Source organism: Eubalaena glacialis, chromosome 2, assembly GCF_028564815.1.
Source record: "Eubalaena glacialis isolate mEubGla1 chromosome 2, mEubGla1.1.hap2.+ XY, whole genome shotgun sequence".
Lineage (NCBI taxonomy): Eukaryota > Metazoa > Chordata > Mammalia > Artiodactyla > Balaenidae > Eubalaena > Eubalaena glacialis.
Genome location: NC_083717.1, coordinates 71,923,942 through 71,945,638, shown reverse-complemented (window position 1 = coordinate 71,945,638; position 21,697 = coordinate 71,923,942). Strand labels below are relative to the sequence as shown.

Genomic DNA, 21,697 nt, shown 5'->3' with positions numbered 1-21,697 from the left:
CTGCTCTCCTCCTGGCTTCTCCATTCAGCACATTCACCCTTTGCCTGTACTATCCTGAATGCATTGTGCTATTTCAGGACCATGTACCTGCTGGCCTCACTTCCTTAGAAGGCCCTTCCCCTCTGATAACTCCTGGCAGTTCAAAACTCAATTCAAATACCACCTCTTCCAGGAAGCCCCCTCTCGGATACCCCAGTCTGACTTAGATGGCTTCTCATTTAGACTCCCAGCCCCCCAGTACTTCCCTCTATCACAGCACTTAGAGTTGTTGATCTCTCTTTTATGATTCCTGCACAAGTTCCTGGAAATGAGGAACTAAGCTCAAACAAGGCCTCAGTTGATTTTGTACCTGTAGCAACACGCAGGCACCCAGCACAATGCTTGAAACACAACAGGAATTTCTGTATAGAAAAATCAGTGGGTCGGACTTCCCTGGTGGCGCAGTGGTTAGGAATCCGCCTGCCAATGCAGGGGACACAGGTTCGATCCCTGTTCTGGGAAGATCCCACATGCCGCAGAGCAACTAAGCCCATGCGCCACAACTACTGAGCCTGCGCTCTAAAGCCCGCGAGCCACAACTACTGAAGCCTGCACGCCTAGAGCCCGTGCTCCGCAACAAGGAAAGCCACCGCAATGAGAAGCCCGCGCACCACAACGAAGAGTAGCCCCCACTCACCACAACTAGAGAAAGCCCGCAAGCAGCAACAAAGACCCAATGCAGCCAAAAAAAGAAAGGAAAAAAAAAATCAGTGGGTCTCCTCCCCAATAAACGGGTCCCTCTGATTACAGGTTGGGGGATCTTGATGCTTCAGGTGACTGTAAAGGCTCATCAGCCTACGCAGCTGAGCTCGGCTACTATGGGAACTGATCCTTCTACTCTGACCACACTCTTCCTGTGTGCAGTCCTGTGTGGTCACAGTGAACTTGCTCGACCCTGAATACCAGTTACCACAAATGATCAATGGCCCCTGGAATCAGTTTTATGGCCACAGTAAGGGGTGGGGTTGGGGAGTGCAGCCAGTGGTCACTGGGCTCTAAGATTTATAACCTCTGGTCAAAGGATGCTGGATGCTGTGCTGGGTCCAGAGAGCCAGGCAACCTCAGCAGTATTCATCTGAATGCGTCTAGCTCTGCCCGCTCAGGAGTTAGCTCTTGGTTACTGAAAAGTTCAGTCTTGTGAAATGGGTTTGGTTTCAAGTTTCCTGTCATTGGCTTACTTATTTAAAAACTACACCCTATGTATTCCCTGAAAGAGATAAGGTGTCAGTGGTCTGATTCAGAAGCTTCTTGCCATCAGCCCCTATGTAAAGAAAACCTTATCTGAGAAATGAAACTCAGGAGGGGGACACTCCCGTGGCATCATTTCCTTCCCAGGAGCTCAGAGTTTTCAACTGTAAGATGAGGGAGGAAGGCCTAGTGCGCGCTGACCCCTCCTGGCAATGACATTGGGAGAGACTGGGCCCATTCTTCCGAAACTGATTCTTTTCCCTTTCCCCCGCACCCCACTGACCTTGAGATCAAAGTGAGCAATTTTCTTGGCATGAAGGTAGTTCACCCCTTCCAGGATCTGCTTAATGAAGCTGGTGGCCTCCTCCTCACTCAGGGACTCCTTCTGGGCCAGGAAGTCGAAGAGCTCTCCTCCGGACACTCTGCAAGACACCGGTAAGGAGGGCCCAGGCCCAGTCAGCCCTGTGTGTCCTGAGCCCAAGCCCATGCGTGCAACCCCTGACCCTGTCTCCAGGCACCGTGCTTAGCAGAATCCCCTCACTCATCTCTGGGGCTCTATCCAGCCAGCACAGGGACTGACCTTCCTTCTATTTCTACTTGCTGTGTTCCTCCCTTTGGATCACAAGGGCAGGAACCACTCTTAGGGTGTCACCAGAAGGGTCTCTGCTCACACTCTAGGCCCAGGTCCCTTGTTACCCTTGGTGCTACCCCTCCCCATCAGATGACTCAAGTGACAGAGGACAGAAACAAGTGCTGTGGGATGACAAAGAGGAACATATGCTGGGCCAGAAACTGGAGACTTAGGTTCCAGTCCGGCCCTGCTACTGGCTTTGGACAGCTCACTCCCCTGCCCCCTCCAGGCAGGCCTCAGTTTCCTCACCTGCAAAATGAGCAGACTGATCAAGATGGCTCCCAAAGCCCCTTTCTTTCATCTTATAACAGATGACCTCTTCAAAGACATGTCCCTAACTTAAACATCAAGACCCATTAATTATATTCATCTCTAAAAACTCTAAAATATTGCTTTTGTCCTCACATTCTATGCTCCTGCACCCTATGGTTGATGTGGCAGGAATAGAGAGACCCATGGAGCAAAAAGACTAGTTTCCAGTTTTATCTGAATTGGGGATTTATGGTTGCCAGATAAAATGGGAGATTTTTGTTTGCTAAATCTGGCAGTGTTACTGGGCTTGTTTGGCCTCTGACAGATGCTGGAGTGTCCAGCCGACACGTGCTTCTCTGGAGCTGCAACATAGCCAAGGGTCACCCCAGGAAAAGATCTCAGGAAGGGATCTGGGCCAGAGAGTCCAGGAACTCAGGATCATCTGGAAAACTTGTTTAAAATGCAGATTTCCGGGTCCCACCACAGACCCTACCAAATTAGATTCTCTAGCAGCAAGGCCTCAGAACCTGTATTTTTATAATAACAGCAACATAGTAATGGTAATTAATATTCACTGAATACTTACTCTGTGCATAATGTATACTTTTTGTACATTATCTCATTTAATCATCACAATACCCTATGAGCTAAAGTACAATACTATTAGTTTCCTATTTCACAGTTGAAGAGACAGAGGCTCAGAGAGGTTAAGTCACTTGCCCAAGGTCAAACAGCCTGTAAGTGGTAGAATCAGGATTCAAACCCAGGCAGAATGACTCTCAACCACTATATCACAGAGTGTCCTCAGATGATTTTCATATGGCCAGAATGGCTTCTGTCCCAGTTTTGGGACTCATTCACTCCCTGCCACCTAGTCTATCTTAAATAAAGAGGCTCAAAATCTTTTTTCCTTTCTTTAAAAGTGTCCAGAAGCATACATGGACCCACTCATCAATCTTAGCATCATGAAAAACAGAACAACTGAACACAATGTCATACAATAGGAAGTACACAGCAACACCTACAGAGTATTGCAACTTAAAAAACTGAACCTAAATCTGCTTAAGCCTCTTGTTCAGTGCTATTGACAGAACTCTACAGTGATGGAAATATTCTCTCTATATGCTGTCCAATATAGCAGCCACTAGTCACATATGGCTAGTGAGGATTTGAAATACGGCTAGTGCAACTGAGGAACTGACTTTTAAATTTTAATTCATTTTAATTCAAAAACTGAAGTGGTGTAGAATATTTTCCTTTAAATACAACTTTATTTTTTTGGCAGGATTGCACTCTAACCATTGCATTGCAAATGAATTGAAATGTGCTGTAAGTGTAAGATACACACTGGGTTTTGAAGACATAGGATGAGAAAAAGAATGTAAACTATCTCATTAGTGAGTTTTACAGTGATTACATGTTCAAATGATAATATTTTGTATATATTGAGTTAAATAAAAAATATTATTAAAACTAATTTACCTAGTTCTTTTTACTTCTTATTCAATATGGCTGCTGGAAAATCTGGCATTTCCATTACATATGTGGTTTGCACTATATTTCTACTGAACATCACCAATAGGAAGGGTATCTTGTTTAGGTCTAACTATAGGTTTCAGGAAATACAGGACATAGAGGAACAAGTTAAACAACACCATGAGGAAGGGATAACCAGACTGTGAGACAATCAACAGAAACCAGACTGTGAGACAATCAACAGGACAAATGACCTAATCCTCCCAACAAATCAATAGCATCAAAAAAGGGAGGGAGGGCTTCCCTGGTGGCACAGTGGTTAAGAATCCGCCTGCCAACGCAGGGGAAATGGGTTCGATCCCTGGTCCGGGAAGATCCCACATGCCACGGAGCAACTAAGCCCGTGCACCACAACTACTGAGCCTGCACTCTAGAGCCCGCGAGCCACAACTACTGAAACCCGCAAGCCTAGAGCCCGTGCTCCGCAACAAGAGAAGCCACCGCAATAAGAAGCCTGTGCACTGCAACGAAGAGTAGCCCCCGCTCGCCACAACTAGAGAAAGCCCGCGCGCAGCACCAAAGACCCAACACAGCCAAGAATAAATAAATAAATAAATAAATAAATTAACTAATTATTTTAAAAGGGAGGGAAGGAGAACTGCCATAGAATAAGAGACATGGGAGACAAAAGAACCAGACACAGCATGTGGACTTCCCTCATTTGGATGCTAATTCAAATAAAACAACCATAAAAAGGTATCTTTGGGTCCATCAGGAATATCACTATGGACCGGAGTGTAGACAGCCTCGGTGGTCTGGGGCCTGGCTGGCTGGATAATTCTGTCAGGTGTGATAAATCCATGGTGGCTGCATTTTAAAAACTGCAGTCAATGAGAGATGCATACTAAAGTGTTTGTGTGTAAAATGACATGATGTCTGAGGTTTGCTTTAAAGTACTGCAGCAAACAAACAGATGGAGTGGGGGAAGTAGGATTTGATGTAAAACAAGACTGGCAAAATGATGATAATGTGAAGCTGGGGGATGTGCCTATGAGGGTTCTTACATCCTTCTCCCTACTTCTGTATATGTTTGAAATCCTCCATAATATGAGGCTAACAGTAAACTTCTAGGGAAGCAAACTCCTCGCTCTCCCTCAGTGACCCCTGCACAGAAACCATCATCACTTGGAAGTTCTTCCCTAACAGATGAGGAAACCAAGCCCACAGGAGGGGAAGTGGCCATGCAAAGTCTCCTAGCAAGAGAATGCATGGTCAAGACCATGTCCAAGTCCCAGACCCCAGTCCAATACCATGCACCATATCATTGTTGGGGGTGGTAGTGTTGGAAGAGGGCTCGGTTTTGAGTTTATTTAGAGTTCGCCACCTGTGTGATGTGCTTCCCCAAGCATTCTCTTGCTTGAGACTCACATCCGCCCTGAGGGGTAGATGGAACTTCTGTCCTGGTTTCCCAAACAAGGAAACTGGGGCCCCAACAGAGCAGTGAGTTGCCCAAGGTGACACAGCTAGTAAGTGGCAGAACCAGGATTTAGATCCAGATCTTCTCAATCCCGGTGCACCACGTGTTCCTCTCACCACACTCTACCCATATTATAAAGCTCGAGTTGCTGATGCAAAAAAGAAAACCCCAAGCCACCCCAAGCCCTAGGCTGTCATCTGCCATTCCTGTCCTGCAGCATCCGTGCCCTCACACACTGGGCTGTCACTGTCTGGCTGGCTCTCTCCCCAGTGAGATTACCTTTGCTTCCATAGCACCTTGTGCAAGACATTCAAGAGAAGGTGGGCGAACAAAAAAAAACAAAGGAAAGGAGTAAGACATTTAAAATATCAACATGGCACAGAATATTCTGTATCATACAGAAGTGAAGTCTTGGCATTTGCAAGAGACCTGTCGGGAGCCTTCTGCAAATTTTCAAATCCACAGTGTCGCTCAGGAACACAAGGACCTAGCCCAGTCCTTGTTTTTATACTTCCAGGCTTGCTGGGTCGTGCAAGGCTGTGACCTCAGGCATATCCTGCCCTTCCTACCTTAAACAGAACGTTGAGTAAATGTAAAAGAACTTCATGATAATGTGGATGTGTTCTGTCACCCAAAATTACTGATGTAAAGGCCCAGGCAGGGTGAGGACTTTGGGGGACAGTAATCAGCTGTTCTGTTTGAAGGTGTGATCTGGGCAGGAGACGGAGTGAGACATGATCTCCTTTGGACGAAGAGGGGAACAGCCATGGTGACCCTTAGAATCATCCCCAGAGACTTGGAAAGGTGGGAGGCTGATAAGCCTGCTGTATCTGTCCCAGCCCTGGACACCCAGGCAAGGGACCCTCACATCAATCCTCAGGCACCTGTTCTCAAGGCCATCAAGGAGCCTGGGTTTTGTTTCTACCCCCAAACCTAGTTTCTCCCAAGGGCTTCTCAGCCCCAAGATCTCTGCCATGGAGTCATCCCCACTCCACCCAAGCTTCTCTCCTCTCACACCCCTAAACAATTTGACTTAAAGAGGAAAAGCAAAACCTAACAGCCAGCCTCTGCTCTCCTCCAGTGTCCCCAGGACCAGTCGCCTTCCTGCTAATCTGACTCTTGCCTCCTTCCTCCCTGCAGTTTGATCTGGCTGCTAGAAACTCTTTTCAGAACTCTTTCAAAAGCAACCAACCATTTTGAGGGAGTGCTCAAATGACCTGTGCAGGCAGTGATTTGGGAAGGATGCTGCCAGAGCTGTTGGGGCCCAGAAAGCTGGACTCAATTCAAGGCCTGGGAAGCATTGCCGTCACCTTGGAGCGCTCTGTCAGGCCCTGCTCTGGTATGCTCCCGCCGCTGTATTGCTTTCCACAGCCTGGAGTCAGGGAGGCCCCAGAGAGGTCAGGGGCCTGGGATGGGAGGGCTGCCCAACCCTCCTAGGGCAGACCTACATTTTTCAGAGCCAGCTCCACATGTGGCATGAGTTAATCTATTGAGAGTTTGAAAATATTCTTTACCCCCTACAGAAGTCAACTTACATGGACAACTAAATCCTTCCCAACCCTGCCATCACCAGTCCTGACGAGAGGCAGCTGCTGCATAGGCGATCATGGACAGGGTAAAAACAGCTGAAGGGGACTTAAATCAGGGTTGGGAATGTCCTCTGAGCACTGGCCACTTCAGCTGAAGCAGGAGGAAGCCCTGCACTAGACAACAGTGCTGAGAGGTAGATCCATCCACAAACCCTGCAAATATCAACCGAGCAGGTTGATATTTGGTCAACGGCTCTGACACCCGTGTTTAAGTACCAGGCAAACCCACTAGCCTAGTAGGGCACGGTGAGGACCAGGAGGCCAAAGGCTCCTAAGCAGCCCAACAGAGGTCACCAAGTCCAAACATAAAAGCCCATGAAAAGCCCTTCTCTCCTGGAAGGTCCTCCTCTCAGACCCTGGTCACACAAGATTGAGGCACTGTCTTAGCAATCCCTAGCTCCATAGCCAGGCACCCTGAGACAATGAGGCAGCTTGAAAGTAAAGGAGGAGACAGAGAAACTACGAACAGACAGAACTTCACAAACACAGCAGCTCACAGGAGCACCAGTGTGACAACTGATGTCACGGGCGGTGACAGCTCACAAGAAGAGGGCATGTAACTCTTGGTTAGTCATGAAGCCTGCGGGGAGAAACAGGGACATCTCAAGAGCATCCCAGACCCCAACTCCTGGGGTTCTACAAACAGGGAGTAACAGACAACTTCCCCAGCAATGACAGAAATGCCAATTAAAATGACAGAAAAGTATCATAACTGTAAAAGACAATAATGAACACTGCTTTAAAACAAATGACCCAGGGCTGGCAAGGCTGCAGGCAGAAAGAAACGCTCCCATGTTCCAGGTGGTACTGGTTAACCTGTCCTATGAAAGTGAGGATGCCAAGAGCCCTAAAAATGTCAGCCCGATTGCCCCATTCCTGAGGATCTGTCTAAAAAAATTAATCCAAAAGAAAAGGGGGAAAACACAGGAAGAAAGTTGTTTTATGGCAGTAAAATCTGTAATGGTTAAAAGCTGGAAATTATAACACCAAATGTCCAACAACAGGGAGATACGGGTATGTAATTTAATGAAACATGATATAGTCAGTTAAAAGGGAAAGAGCTATTCATGGCATTATGTTAACTGGGGGAAAAGTAGAGCAGGAAATTGTACAAGTACAATGATTGTATGCAAATAGATAAAGACTGAGAGGAACCACAGGGAAACAAATAGCTGTGTTTGGGTGGTAGGCATATGAATGTAATTTCTTTTCAGTTGCTGTAAAGTTTTGACAACAGACTTTTAAAGAACTGGCCTGGCTTTCCCAGCAAAGGTGGGCTTGTCACTCTCTGCTGGGAACCAGTGCTAACCCTTAGCCTTGGGGCTTGCCACACCTCGGGCCATCCACATGGCTGGCTACATCTGTGGAAACCCACCAGGCTTGTCTGAGTGAGGCAGGTGTATACACTGACTGGTCCAACTGGCTAAGAGGTCCCTGGGAGAAACACAGAGGACACAGGGAGTTAGAGGAGGGGAGAGCATGGGTAATTCTATGCACTTAAACATTGAGATGGATAATTTAAGAATCCAATGCAAAAGTATGCAAATGCCCATCTGCTACATAAATCTATAGGCTGACAACACCAGAGCATAGTTCTCAAATTAGAATGGTCTCAAATGTCAGGTGGTCCACCCAACCCACAGGCAGGTTAAGGATGACTGCCTGCTTTATAGATGAGAGCTGAAGCTCAGAGGGGTGAGGTGACTTGCCCCAGGTCACAAAGTCAGGGATTGCTGAGACAAATGCTGCCACTCCTCTGCTAACTGGCAGATGCCTCACGCCTCTGAGGCTCAGAACATTCTTGACACCCGGTCTTGCTGCTTGACTAGACACAGCCATTTCAACTTGTGCCACAGCCCAACTCAAACTCTATTAACCGCCGGAGGCCCACCTCCACCTCCCCAATCCATGGGGGGCATCTCCAGGAGGGACACCAGTTGGCCAACCAACCCTTGGAGTCGTGGTGTCACCCATCCAAATTCCACCAGATTGTGAAGGATTCCCCTGCAGGGCCAGCCCAAGGCCATCCCACCTCAAGCTCATAGCTATCTGCACAAGCAGCGTGGACCCAGTCCTGGCACCGCCACTTCCTGGTTGTAGGATCTTGTAAATGACCCAGCCTCTCAGTGTTCTTGTCTGTAACATGGAGGTAATAAGAGTCTCCATGGGATAGGATTGTTATGAGGATTAAATGAGGTAACAGACATTCTCAGCAAAGTGAATACAAAGTCCTCTTGGCGGAAGTGGGACACTACCCTCAACACAGTTTCTGTGAAGACTGAACAAGAAAACACGAAGGACCTAGCAAACGCTTGGCTTACAGCAGAGCTCTCTAAGTAATAGTTACTATGATAATAATAAAGGCATCAAACACAGCACAAAGGCAGGGGGGTTGTCCCAGGAAAGGGCTGAGAAGGGCTTTGCAGAGCCTGGAGGGTGTTTGCTCTTCCCTTCCTCGTAGACAGACTCTCCCTGACAGCCCCCTGCTCCCCCTTCCACCCTCTGCCCCCCTCATCCTCCCACGTGCTCACCAGCCAGGAAGGGACCCCAGCGCTCCCCACTTCTTCCCTCTGATCCCCAGGGTCCAGTGAAAGTCAGACCTAGACCCTCGCCCTCAGTTCCTGCTGCACAGCAAGCCCGGGTTCAGGAGGTGGATGGGGTAAATGAGGGAAACCACTTCCCACTGACTTCATCTCCTCCAGGTCGGGCTTCTGTCAGGTTGTTGCTCCTTCTGGGGCCTGCGGCTGGAGCTCCGCCCCACCCCCCCGCCCTGCTGCCCCGCCCCCCCAGTCCCAGGCACCCACTCACAGCTCGAGGATGAGCACCACGTCAGTGCGGTTCTCGAAGACGTCGTGCAGCGTGATGACGTTGGGATGCAGCACCTGCCGCAGGATGCTCACCTCCCGCTCGATCTCCTCCCGGCACACACCCCGCCGGCTGGCCTGTCTCTGCCGCTTCTTGATGAACTTGGCTGCGTACTCCAGCCCCGTGCTCTTCTCTCGGCACTTCTTCACGATGGCGAACTGGCCGCTGTGGGGACACAGACCCACACAAGGAGGGCATCACTGTGGTTACTGGGGAAGTGACCTGGTTGTCACCCCTAGGCCAAAGTAACTCAGAGTCATTCTTCCAGGGCAGGACAAATCATGCCACCAGCCAGCATCCCCACCTGGCCATCAACCAGTGACTGAGACAGAGTAAGTACTGGGCTTCCCTTTTGCTCATATGAATCCTTTACCTTTTACTAGGAAGGAATGTTGGTATTGTCATTCCCAGTGTACAGATGGGAACACTGAGGCCCTGAAAGGCTATTGGTTTGATCTGGATGACACAGCCTCATCGTTCCAAAGCCTCAGCTAGAACCCCTGTCTTGTATCTACCAGATGAAATCACAATGTCCAGAGGTTTATACTACTTAATGAAAAGATTTTTACGGAAAAGCAGGACTTCCCTGGCAGTCCAGTGGTTAAGACTCCATGCTCCCACTGCAGGGGTCACAGGTTTGTCCGGGGAACTAAGATCCCACATGCTGTGAGGTGTGGCATAAATAAATAAATAAATAAATAATAAATAAAATAAAAAGCAAAAATGGTCAGCATGGTCAAAATACTAACAGTAACAATCATCTGTTTGGGCCTCCCTTATCTGGAAGCAAGTACAAATTCATCTATTTGGAATTGTGAGGGGACAAAGCACCTCTATAGTCTCATGCTTGTACCTTTGTTTCCAACCCCTCCCAACAAATAAAAATCTCAATTACCTGACATGAGCCAAGTAGTCAGACAATAAGGGGACAGAGCTAATATGAGGATGATGCACTTAAAGACGAGGCCAGAGGCTATGCCAGCTGGGTTCGGGGGGATCCTGGTGGAGGTGAGGGTGGGGTGGAGGCAGCCTAACATTGTTAGTAAGCACAGTGGGTGTTCGTCACGGTGAGAAGACTGATAGGACCACAGAATCGTAAAACGTTAGGAAACTGAGGCACAGGAGACATCAACTGACTCACCTGAGGTCATTACACAGTTAATAGCAAAGCCAGGCCCCAGGGCCGAGTGCCCAGCCCACTGTTCACAAAGCCACTAAGATAGTTAAAGGAGTCAAGATGATGCTTAGTGCCCTTCAGGGCTGGGCCTCAAAATCCTTCACTCCAGGGACCTAGACAGCAATCATGAAATGGTGTCCTTGCCAGAGTGGCAGGTGGCCCTAGGCCAGCCTCCCTGAGTGCTCCAGGGGCAGCCCCCCCCCCACCACACACACACACACACACACACACACACACACACACACAGGGAAGGGCAGCGGCCTCCTGTTTCACCATCTCAGTCCAGGCAATCGGTGGGGGCCACTCGAAGTCCCTGGTGACTGCCCAGTGGCCACCCTCCTGTGGGTCGTCCCACTCCTGTTCCACCAGTACCCCATGTTTTCTTGCCAACCACAATACCCACTGCTTGAGACAGAACTCAGAAAACTTTAAGGTTCAGCTTAATGGCTAAACAAGGGGCCATGAGACTCCACACTTTGGAGGTACTCTCTTAGTGGCTCTGGGGTAAAAGTTACACACAAGTGCTTTGGATATTTGCCTCAACCTCAGAAAACAGCATCACATCTGAACCACTCCATTACTAGAATAACCCTTAGTGAGACAGCCTTCAAAATAAACCCAAGTGATTAAAAAAAAAAAAAAGTCAAGTAGAGCAAGTAAGGAATAGATATGCCAACACTTAAATAGCATTCTATGGCAACCACCTTAGAGATGTTGCCAAACACATGTTCATGCATCTCTCCATCCCCTCATCCCCCAATCACCCAGTGCTACCTGAGCATCTACTCTGTGCCAGGCTCCGAGCTGCACAGTAAGGGGCAGGGACCAAAGGCACAGACATCAGATACAGATGGAGCTCTGGGGAGGGAGAGGGCCCTGGGTGCTGGGCTGGGCTGGGAAGCCTTTGTGGAGCCAAATGTCTACCACACTGTCTGCTAACTCGAAACTATTAGAGTTAACTCAACTATTTATGCCCCAAATATTGGCTCTGGGCTGGCTACACACTAGGGGTTGACACAGGTGGAGTGAAGCCAAGCCTCCCAAAGTCAGAGGGAACACATTCAGTGAGATCTCTGGTCACTGGGAGCTGCTTTGGGCCTTGGGACATCAGGTTGCTTAGTGGGTGCCACCAAACACTGGACAAAGCCTCTAGTCCCAGGCAGCTGTAAGTCTCTGGTTCAGGATGGCCACACTCCTTTCTTCTCTCTCTGACACCTCAAGGGGCCTGGCGTTGGCAGCCCTGAGGGATGGGAAGACCAAAGCTTAAGGATTTTAAGCGATTTGTTTAAGTTTACAGAGCACAGAGGTGGAGGCACAGGGATTTTATAAGGCAGAGCTAAATATTTCAGGTTACCTTGACAAAGCTTTCCCTTTTCCTGTGAGGGAAACGGAGGCATTTTTCTGTATCACATGCCTGAAAAATTCCTCAAACTCTCAAAAAGCAAATGAGTGTTTGCTCTTCCTGGTTGAGTGTTCTCTCTGTGAGAGCAGCTGCGGCAATGAGAGGTGACTGGGGGGTCAGGCTTAACACGAGCAGGCGTCTTCCTCCAGCCAAAAGGAAGTATTCTGAGAGTGCATGACTAACACAGAGCCAAATACCAAGTAACGTCACTCATCTTCCCTCTCTTCACGGGACAGCGGTCCTCTACTCAACCTGCCCTGGGGAGCCTCAAGGAGAGCCAAGGCCACTTGCTGGTTTTCCCCTCTCCTTGAGCTGGTACTGGGAAGTGTGCAGAATATGCTCCACGAGGCCAGCCCTGGGGCAGGGAGGCCTTGGGCAGGGAGAGCAGCCTTCCGGTCAGACAGGCCTGGCCTCGGGAAACTTACGCTGCCTGGCTATCTGGTCTGAGCAGCAGTTTCCTCATCTGTAAAATGGGAACTGTGATTCCCTACCAGGGAATTGTGAAGACTGGAAATATGTCATGCCGACCCACAGGCACCTCCAGTAAACAGTGACTATTACGTCTTATTAGTTAGTTGCTCATATGAAGGCAGAAGTCACTGATCTACATGGTCTGCAATGTGTGGCCAGGGCATCAGTGCGATTTTAACACATCCCCACCCCACCCCCTGACGATTCCAGTGCAATACCAGATATGGGGATATCTTTGTTCTAAGCAATTAACCAACTCTTTTCATCCTTAGAGCAGTGGTTCTCAACCCTGGCTGCACGCTGGAATCACCAGGGGAATTTTTTTTTTTTTGGCCACACTGCACGGCATGCGGGATCTCAGTTCCCCAACCAGAGATCGAACCCGCACCCCCGGAAGTGGAAGCGCAGAGTCTTAACCACTGGGCCACCAGGGAAGTCCCGGGGAATTTTAAAATTACTGCTGCCTGGGTCCTACCTCCAGAGATTCTGATCTCCAGGGTCTGGGTTGCAGCCTGGGAATCAAGATATTTAAAAGCTTTCCGGGTGACCGTGATGTGCAGTCCAAGCTGAGAAACACCAACTTACAACAGTCTTCTGATTATCTCCATTTTCTAGATGAAAAAAGTACACCACTGTTACTCATATTATTCCTTGCCCTCTTCAGTATTGATATATTACCCTCTCCCTTAGTTCTTTGATCTGACCATTAGAAGGAGGATGGGAGGGGAGAAAAGGATGGGAGGGGAGAAAAGTAAGCTGGGGGAGTATCATCTCTTCCACCAGGACAGTTTTTGCTTGATTTGCAAATCAAGGCAGAAGACCACCCCGGGCTCTGGGAAATAACAGGAATGGAAGTTTGCAGTTGGGCACCCCCTGGTCACTGTACCCACAGCAGATGCACAAAAGCCAGACCTGAGGTGGCTTCGTCACGCCCCCCAGAAGACCCAAGGGCAGGTGGAAGCAGTGGTGGTGATGAGCCCTTGTCTGCCCATCAGGAAGGCTCTGAAGCCAGAAATTCAGGCCCTGGGATGCAGAAGTCGCTCAGCTAGGCTACGGGGCAAGGGGTGGACAGCGAGAGCCCCTCTAGGTTAGGACGGAGCCACCCAGGGTATATCCCGGGAGGGAGCAGAGAGGAGCCATCCGACCATAAGGGAAGTGATTGCCAACACTAATTCAAAAATTATGGGAATGCTGAAACACTGATGTACATAGGCAGAGCACGCATATTCCTATTCCCGCCTCCCTAGCAAGAGTCAGTTCCTAACCTGAATGCAGCAAAGGGAGGGTAGTCCGGAGGTCCAATTCCTGGTCCCCGTGACCTGCCACCAAAGCTTCGTGGGCTTGGACAAGGAGATGCCTTCTCAGTTGTTTCCCTCCAGCTGCCACCTGAGGTCTCACCTCAGAAAGCTTCCTGTCAGAAAGCTCCTAAGAGCCCATGACAACTCCGAACAGAAATGAAGCTTTCCCTTCACTCTCCAAATTCCATCTCTGGGCTGATGTCTGGAGACTTGGGTTCTGGTCAGGGCCCGTCCACTAACTGGTCATAACCCTGGGCAGCCTGTTCAACTCCCTGGGCCTCAGGGTCCTCCCTTGTCAAATGTGGATGAGAAAACCCCGCCTGTCCACCTCACAGGGCTGTTGGGGAAATCATGAGATAACGCCTGACAAAGGACTTAACTATCCAGCACAGTAGAAAAGCAGGAGGCAGGGGGTGGGTGGAATGTTGAGCCCGAGGCTGGCTTGCAAAAGTCACGTTAGGACAGTTTCCGCGAAGGACAGTAAATCCACAAGACACAGAAACTACCTTCCCTGCTCCTGCCAGCTGCTCTCCTGCAAGTATGTCAGGAACACGCCCCTCCTCCGAGGCAGAGGGCCCAGCCCCTCACTCACTCAGTGCCCCGGGAGGACAGAGCAGGCTGCGTGAAGATCAGCATCACAGTCACAGACAGAACTCGGCAGGGCCCAGGGTGGCACCCCATGAGGGTCTCCTGTTGTCTGCCCAGGAATCAGATAAGGAAACCTAGACCGGCTTCTCAGAACTCAAAAATAGTTTTGCTGTCTCCAACACCAGCTCCTAAGCTTCATGGAAGAGCCTGGCTCAATTACCATTGAATTCTTCATCGCCAAAGAAGAATAATCTGGGCGTGACCCAAATCTCACACCCTGAGATAGATTTTGTATAGCAATGTGGACATCCCAGCATTTACATCCAGCTTTTCTCTCTGCAAGCTAACTGTATTTTTATTCTCTCTTTTAATATTTGCAGGTACCATTCTTAGCTCCATTTTACAGATCAGAAAATGGAGGCTTAGGGAGGTTAAGTGACTTGGTAGTTGGGCCAGGTAGCAGGCCCTGATAGCAGGGTTAGAACATAGAGTCAGGTCAACTGACTCCAGCTTCAATGAGACTCTCAAGGTAACTAGCCAGCAGTGATGTACCAAACAGTGAGGAGGGGGCCCACTCCAGAATGGCGGAGCATTTTATCACTGACAGTATTGAGAATTGCCAGTGCAAATGGGAAGTGCTCCAAGTCAGAGGGATGTGGGGACCAGGTTCCTCCTCCCGCTTCCCCCAAGCAATCACTGCAGTTCCTCTTCCCACACTCCAGAACAATGAGCCACGATTCCTCTGGAATTAGCCTGCAAGTTTGCAGGACCACTGGGCGGGGATGATGCTTAGAAGCTTCCAGTCATGGCCACCCCAGGTGCAGCCCAGCAGGCGGGGGAATGGGACATTCGGCCAACATGTGTCAAATGTGTGGGCAAGAGGAGCTCAAATCTACAGTCCGCAGGAACCACATCAGCCTGATCCCAGAGGACCCACACCCCAATCCCAGGGCAATAGCCTGTCTGAGGATGGTGTCGCTGGCCCCCTCCCCACTCCTCTGCCTGGTCAGGCTTGACTGACCCTGCCTCTTAACCCCCTCCCCCTTCCAACACATCTCATATCTAGCCAGCCACTCCTGATTCCCATGAACAAGATCTTTCTCCCATTGCCTTAGTAACCAACTTGCTTCTGGTCTCCTATACCCAAGTCCAGGATTTAGAGTCAAAAGACCCAGGTTCTATCTCCAGCTCTGCTACTGTGACTCTGAGCCTCAGTTTCCTTGTGTGTAACACAGACGTAAGAATATCCCAATCTTACCAGGTTATAATGAGAAAGAAATGAGACAAGTATGTAAAAGCACTAAGTAAACTATAATTCTCTGTGAATGTGAATTATTCTTTCTTTCCATCCACTGGATCGCCATATCTGGATCCTGGTCTCCGTTTTCCAGTCCCAGCCTTGAACCTGATTCAGCCCCTGTGAACCCCATCCACAGATCCCAGCTTAAAAATAGATAGTGCTGGAGAGAACTGGGGCCGCTGAAAGGCAGGGTCCCCAGGTGGTGCCAGGATCCAGGAAGACAGAAAACACTTCGGGACGCAGTCACCCAAGGTCAGGGCAAACAAGGGACCAGACATCCAGGAAGCCAAAAAAGGGTGAAGAAATACAAGGGTGCCAGAAGTGGGAAGTAGCAAGTCAAGATTCCAGGCCAGAGACATGAGGGTAAGGAGCAAAAATTTACCAAAAGCCAGGTGGGCAGTACGTCAGGAGCTAGGTGGGCAAGCGAGGAGTGAGAGGCACGTGGGATCAGCACCCAAGCCAGCAGGCGGCACGTGGAGACTGGAGCAGACAGAAACATCAGCACAAGACCTGCAAACACAAGAGCGCCCAGAGCCGTTCACATGGCCTTTCCTCCCAGCTAGTGAGCCAAACCCACTGTCTAACGAACCCATTTCTCCTCTCTGACCGTGTTGCCCATACCCTTCTAGTCTCCTGATGATGATTTTAAAATTTAGTTGAGGTATGGAACCCTCTCTCCAATAAATCTTGCACAGAAGCCCAATATGCAAAACAGATAAAAAGCAGTACTTCTGGGACTTCCCTGGTGGTGCAGTGGTTAAGAATCCACCTGCCAATGCAGGAGATATGGGTTTGAACCCTGGTCCGGGAAGATCCCACATGCCGCGGAGCAACTAAGGCCATAAGCCACAACTACTGAGCCCGTGTGCCACAACTACTGAAGCCCACGTGACTAGAGCCTGTGTTCCGCAACAAGAGAAGCCACCTCAATGAGAAGCCCACGCACCGCAATGAAGAGTAGCTCCCGCTTACCGCAACTAGAGTAAAGCCAGCACACAGCAACAAAGACCCAACGCAGCCAAAAATAGATATAAAAAATAAATAAATAAATTTTTTTTTTTAAAAAAAGGAGTACTTCTTTTTGGGGGAGAGGCACTCAGAGGTCACCTACTCAGAGCCCACCCACATGATGCCTAAAGGGGCTTCATGGAACCCCTAGGGCTCCAGGGAACACAATTTGAGAAGTACACTCTACAGCATGGAAGCATGCTCATTGATAATCCCAAAGCAATTTCAAACTGTAAGAAAAAAGAAAAAAAAAAGGAGAAATAGAAAACACTGATGAAATAATTCTCAAAATTATTATCTAGTCTTTTAAGAAGTTACTCTGACCAAGCCAAACTCAGGGTCACCAGTAAGCAATACATGTAGGATAAGCATCAGGAACCAGAAGTTTCCAGGGAGCTGAACCCTGACCTACAAATGGCCCCTGTCCAAGCAGTCACAGGTGTCTGCCTGTGTTGGCCAGTGGCAGCTGCTTTCACATCTTAGCTCATTCAATTCCCTGTCCCTCAGACTAACTTCCTTCCTCTGACACTTTTTTGGGGGGAGGGGGGGCAGAAAAAATTCCTAAAGCACAAAAAGGGAGGACTTGTTGAGCAGAGCCAAGTCAGGCTGAGCTATGATTACCTTTTGGAATCTATTTTTAAGTCTAAGCACATTTTGATGCTGTTGTCAAATGAACATGAGCCCACAAGTCCAAGGCCTGAAATAAATTAGGCTCAGTTTAAGTTGGACTTGGCTATTCAGTGAAAGGTTTTCACTGAAAATACAGCTCAGTGTCCTCTGGTATTTCCATTAGTTTAGAGTCTAGATTCTAGACACTGACATGAGGTAGGTTACTACGGTTTGAAGTGTTAGCCTTGGAGGGTACCACCCACCACTCACCATCCACCCACCTGTCATCTCATCCCCTAACTACCCACCCACCCATCCACCTAACTGTCCATTCACCAATCCATCCATTCACTAATGTACTCTTCCATCCCTCATGTATGGATCAGTGTCCTAAGTGCTACAAACAAGATGCACCCCACAACTTGAAGGGCTCACAGTCAACTTGGGAGATCAAACACTCATGGAAAAAGAAATATGGCATGGATGTGTAGTAATAGCTGTCTCAGAGTCAACTGCATGGGAAACAGTAAGTGCTGCAGCAGTTCGACAGAGGGAGAAAGTATCAGCCAAGGGGAGTCAGGGGAAGCCTTAAGGAGCAGGTGGGATTTGAACCAGGGGCAACAGTGTACTATCAGGCCATTCAAGATGGCTGTTCTCTTGCTCTCTGGACATCCCCTGCTCGACCAGTCCCTGCCTCACCTACACCCTACTCACCTGACTGACCTTCCCTCTTAATCATAGAGCCTAATCAGTCAATGCCTACATACTTGCCCCCGGCCCCAGCTGGTGATTGTTCTAATCTCTAGATAAGAACATCTTGACCAAGATAGCTTATGAAAGGGGCAGTGAGGGGCATGCGCCTCTGTTGGTTTCCCTGGTAACCGATGAGCCAACCTGACATCAATTCCCTCTATAACTGTAACCTCACTCTCCCACCCAGGAGTGAAGACTTGCTGCCCTGTCCTGCCCGCCATCTGCTGCACATGGTGAAGTGTCGCTCCAGGACCTTGCTTCAGACATGTAAGATTCCCCCCAACCATTAAACCACTGCTGTCTCTGTCGCTGACTCCGGGCTCTTTCTTTGGTCTTGAGGCTGGGCAAGTACAGGGCCTGCAGGCCTGTGGGGTGTAGCCCAACAGGCAGAAAAAGCTGGATGCAGACAGGCAAAGGGGAGTCAGCTCGCCACAGCTGGAGAAGCAGGGAGTGATACACAGATGCTTTATTCTGGGCAGGCCCCAACTCACCACCTCTCTACCTCACTTCCTCCCCGTCAAGTGGCCACTTTCTCGAGGAAGTACATCAAGAAGCTGAACTTGCCCTTTCCTCTCCTCTTTGTGCGGGTGGAGGGAAAGGAAGACAAGTGGCCGGCAGCCAATGATGTTCGCCTGCAGGGCTCCCTTCTCACCACCCGAGTTCCTGACAATCCGATGTACCTTTGACTAATGAAAGAACTTCAGCAGAACAGGTCAACTTGCTTGATCCCAGAAATGTCAGCCAATTGGCCTTCACAGCCTGGGTGGAGCCCAGGAGGCTGGACCATAACAGATGTGACCTTTTGCATGAGCTCATGCTACAGAGCAAGAAAAGGACTACAACAGGAAGACAGAAAAATCCAGGCTGGTCGGGGTTCTGTTATTACTGTGTGGGGACAGGGTCCTCCCTCATAAAATGGTGAAGTGAACAGTTTATCTTCTATAAAACCTCCCTCCCAACTTGCCAGACCACTCTAGTGCCAAGAGTTCTGTACCCAGCCTCTCTCCTGTGAACTCTGGACCTCCCCATGGTCCACATCCCCTGGGGATCCTTTCCATAATTTACCCATAATTCACACTGAGTGATATGGGATGCGGGATGCAAAGGGTTAACCTGCCCTCAGTGCAAAGTAACACATTCACATTTTAGCAGCATCCTTGACCAAGAGGGGCTTTAACAGTGGCAAGTTTAGGCACACGTTGGACAAGTGAAGGAACTAACTGGAGATAAAAAGGTCTTTCCTGGGCTTCCCTGGTGGCGCAGTGGTTAAGAATCTGCCTGCCAATGCAGGGGACACGGGTTCGAGCCCTGGTCTGGGAAGATCCCACATGCCGCAGAGCAACTGAGCCTGTGCGCCACAACTACTGAGCCTGTGTGCTCTACAGCCCGCAAGCCACAACTACTGAGCCGGCGTGCCACAACTACTGAAGTCCGTGTGCCACACTACTGAAGCCCACGCGCCTAGAGCCCGTGCTCCGCAACAAGAGAAGCCACCACAATGAGAAGCCTGCGCACCGCAACAAAGAGTAGCCCCTGCTCATCGCAACTAGAGAAAGCCCACACGCAGCAACGAAGATCCAACACAGCCAAAAATAAATTAAAAAAATAAATAAATTTATTTAAAAAAAAAAAAAGGTCTTTCCTAAAATTCATGCCAAAAAGGTGGCCCTGAAGAGGACTGACTACATGTATCTGCGTATGTGAATGCGGGTGTGCAAAAATCGCAACCAATTATTTCTTGTCAATTCTCTTCTGTCCACCTGGATCTTAATGTTCAAGGGATTCTTGCTGCAACATCTTCACTGAAATACACAACTCTTAGCCATCTAGGGTGGATGCTCTCTGTTCCTCGGAATTTTTGTGAGTTTTTGATCCCAGGTTTGCTTCCTCACCACTACTTGACAATGCCTCAGATCACCTCTCCCAAACTCAGGGCTGGGGATGGGGAAGACCACCACGTTGTGGGCAGAGCACAGGGTTTGGAGTCCCGGCTCTATCACCAATTTCCAAGTCCCCTTCTCTCTCATGGCCTCAGTTTACTCATCAGAAAAATGGTGAGTTGGACCAAGATGTCTCTCTCAGGTCCCCACCCCCATCCCAGCTCACCCTCTTAGGATTCCCTGATGCAGGTCAGTGTGTCACATGCATCTATCAGTCTGAGATACACAGGGTGATTTCTGGGTTTCCCGCTGCACAGGGTCCAGCCACAGGTTCAAGCTACTGAGATTTGTCAGTCCCATTTTAACCAACTAAATTTCCAAAGAGAGAGTGTGATCAGGGCTTTGGGCAAGAAGAACAGATCTCAGGCACTCTCAGAAAGATGCCCCTGTACCATCTTCACATCCAGCAAAATGCTGAACACACCAAATGGCAGAGATACCTCCATGACAAATGACCGAGGCATTCACCTTAACCAGCAACCAGCCCATAAGAGCCTGGGGAGAAAGAACTGTCCTACTCATCTCACAGGGCCCGCTGAACACTGAGAACAAAGCAGGTATTCCGTCAGTGTAGAAAGGAAGAGCTAAACTGAGGCAGCAGGGGGACTTCCCTGGTGGTCCAGTGGTAAAGAATCTGCCTTCCAATGCAGGGGATGCGGTTTCGATCCCTGGTCAGGAACTAAGATCCCACATGCCGCGGGGCAACTAAGCCCACACGCCACAACTACTGAGCTCGTGCGCCTCAGTGAGAAAGCCCACGTGACGCAAACTACAGAGCCCACGCGCTCTGGTGCCCGAGCGCCACAACTAGAGAGAAGCCCATGCGCCACAATGAAGAGCCTGCGCCGCAACGAAAGATCCCACGTGCTGCAACTAAGAGACCTGATGCAGCCAAAAAAATAAAATAAAATAAAATAAAATAAACTGAGGCAGCAGGAAGTGAGGTGCAGGACCTGTCACTCACAGCCAGCTCTCCATGCAGCTGGAGCACATCACTGGCAGACTCTCTGGGAAAAGAACACGTTCTTGATATTTGTTTATTACAAAAGGAGCATGTTCATTATTTTTAAAAAGCACAAAGAGGAAGCTTCCTGAGATAACCATTGTTATCATTTTGGTGGCTGCGCTCTTGGACTTTTTTTCAGCACATATTACAGTCCTTTTTAAAAAAGACTTCATTTTTTTAATGGAACTGGGATGATACCATATGTACTATTTTGGAAACTGCTTTAAAATTTTTTTCTACTTAATAATAGATCATGAACATTTACTCACGTCATTAAAAATTATTTTACTACCTGGTTTTAAATAATATGCCACCATACAAATAAAGCATGGTTTTTAGAGCAAACTCTTAATTTTGGACATTTATATTACTTCTAATTGTTAATATAATTAATAAGACTGTTTTAGATACCCTTATATATAAATCTTTGTGTACATCCCTGATTATTTTTTCTGAAGGTAAATTCCAGAGAGTAGAACCCTTAGTCAAACGTTATGTACATTTTTAAGGTTTTTCATACTTGACAAATTATCTTCTGGAAAGAATGTCCCAGTAATACTCCCAGCAGCCCTAAATATCAAAATCCCCTGCTCCTCACCCCACACACATTTCACCAAATACCGGCTCA

At 48.8% G+C, this 21,697-nt stretch overlaps 1 protein-coding gene across 1 annotated transcript in view; it reads right to left on the bottom strand.

Annotated features, from left to right (window-relative positions):
* The window catches only part of DAPK2 (death associated protein kinase 2), a 120,561-nt gene that overhangs the window by 43,516 nt on the left and 55,348 nt on the right, over positions 1-21,697 (bottom strand). The window contains exon 3 of the mRNA XM_061182034.1: positions 9,553-9,682. Coding sequence (XP_061038017.1) covers positions 9,553-9,682 — 130 coding nt within the window. The remainder of the gene's footprint in view (positions 1-9,552; positions 9,683-21,697) is intronic.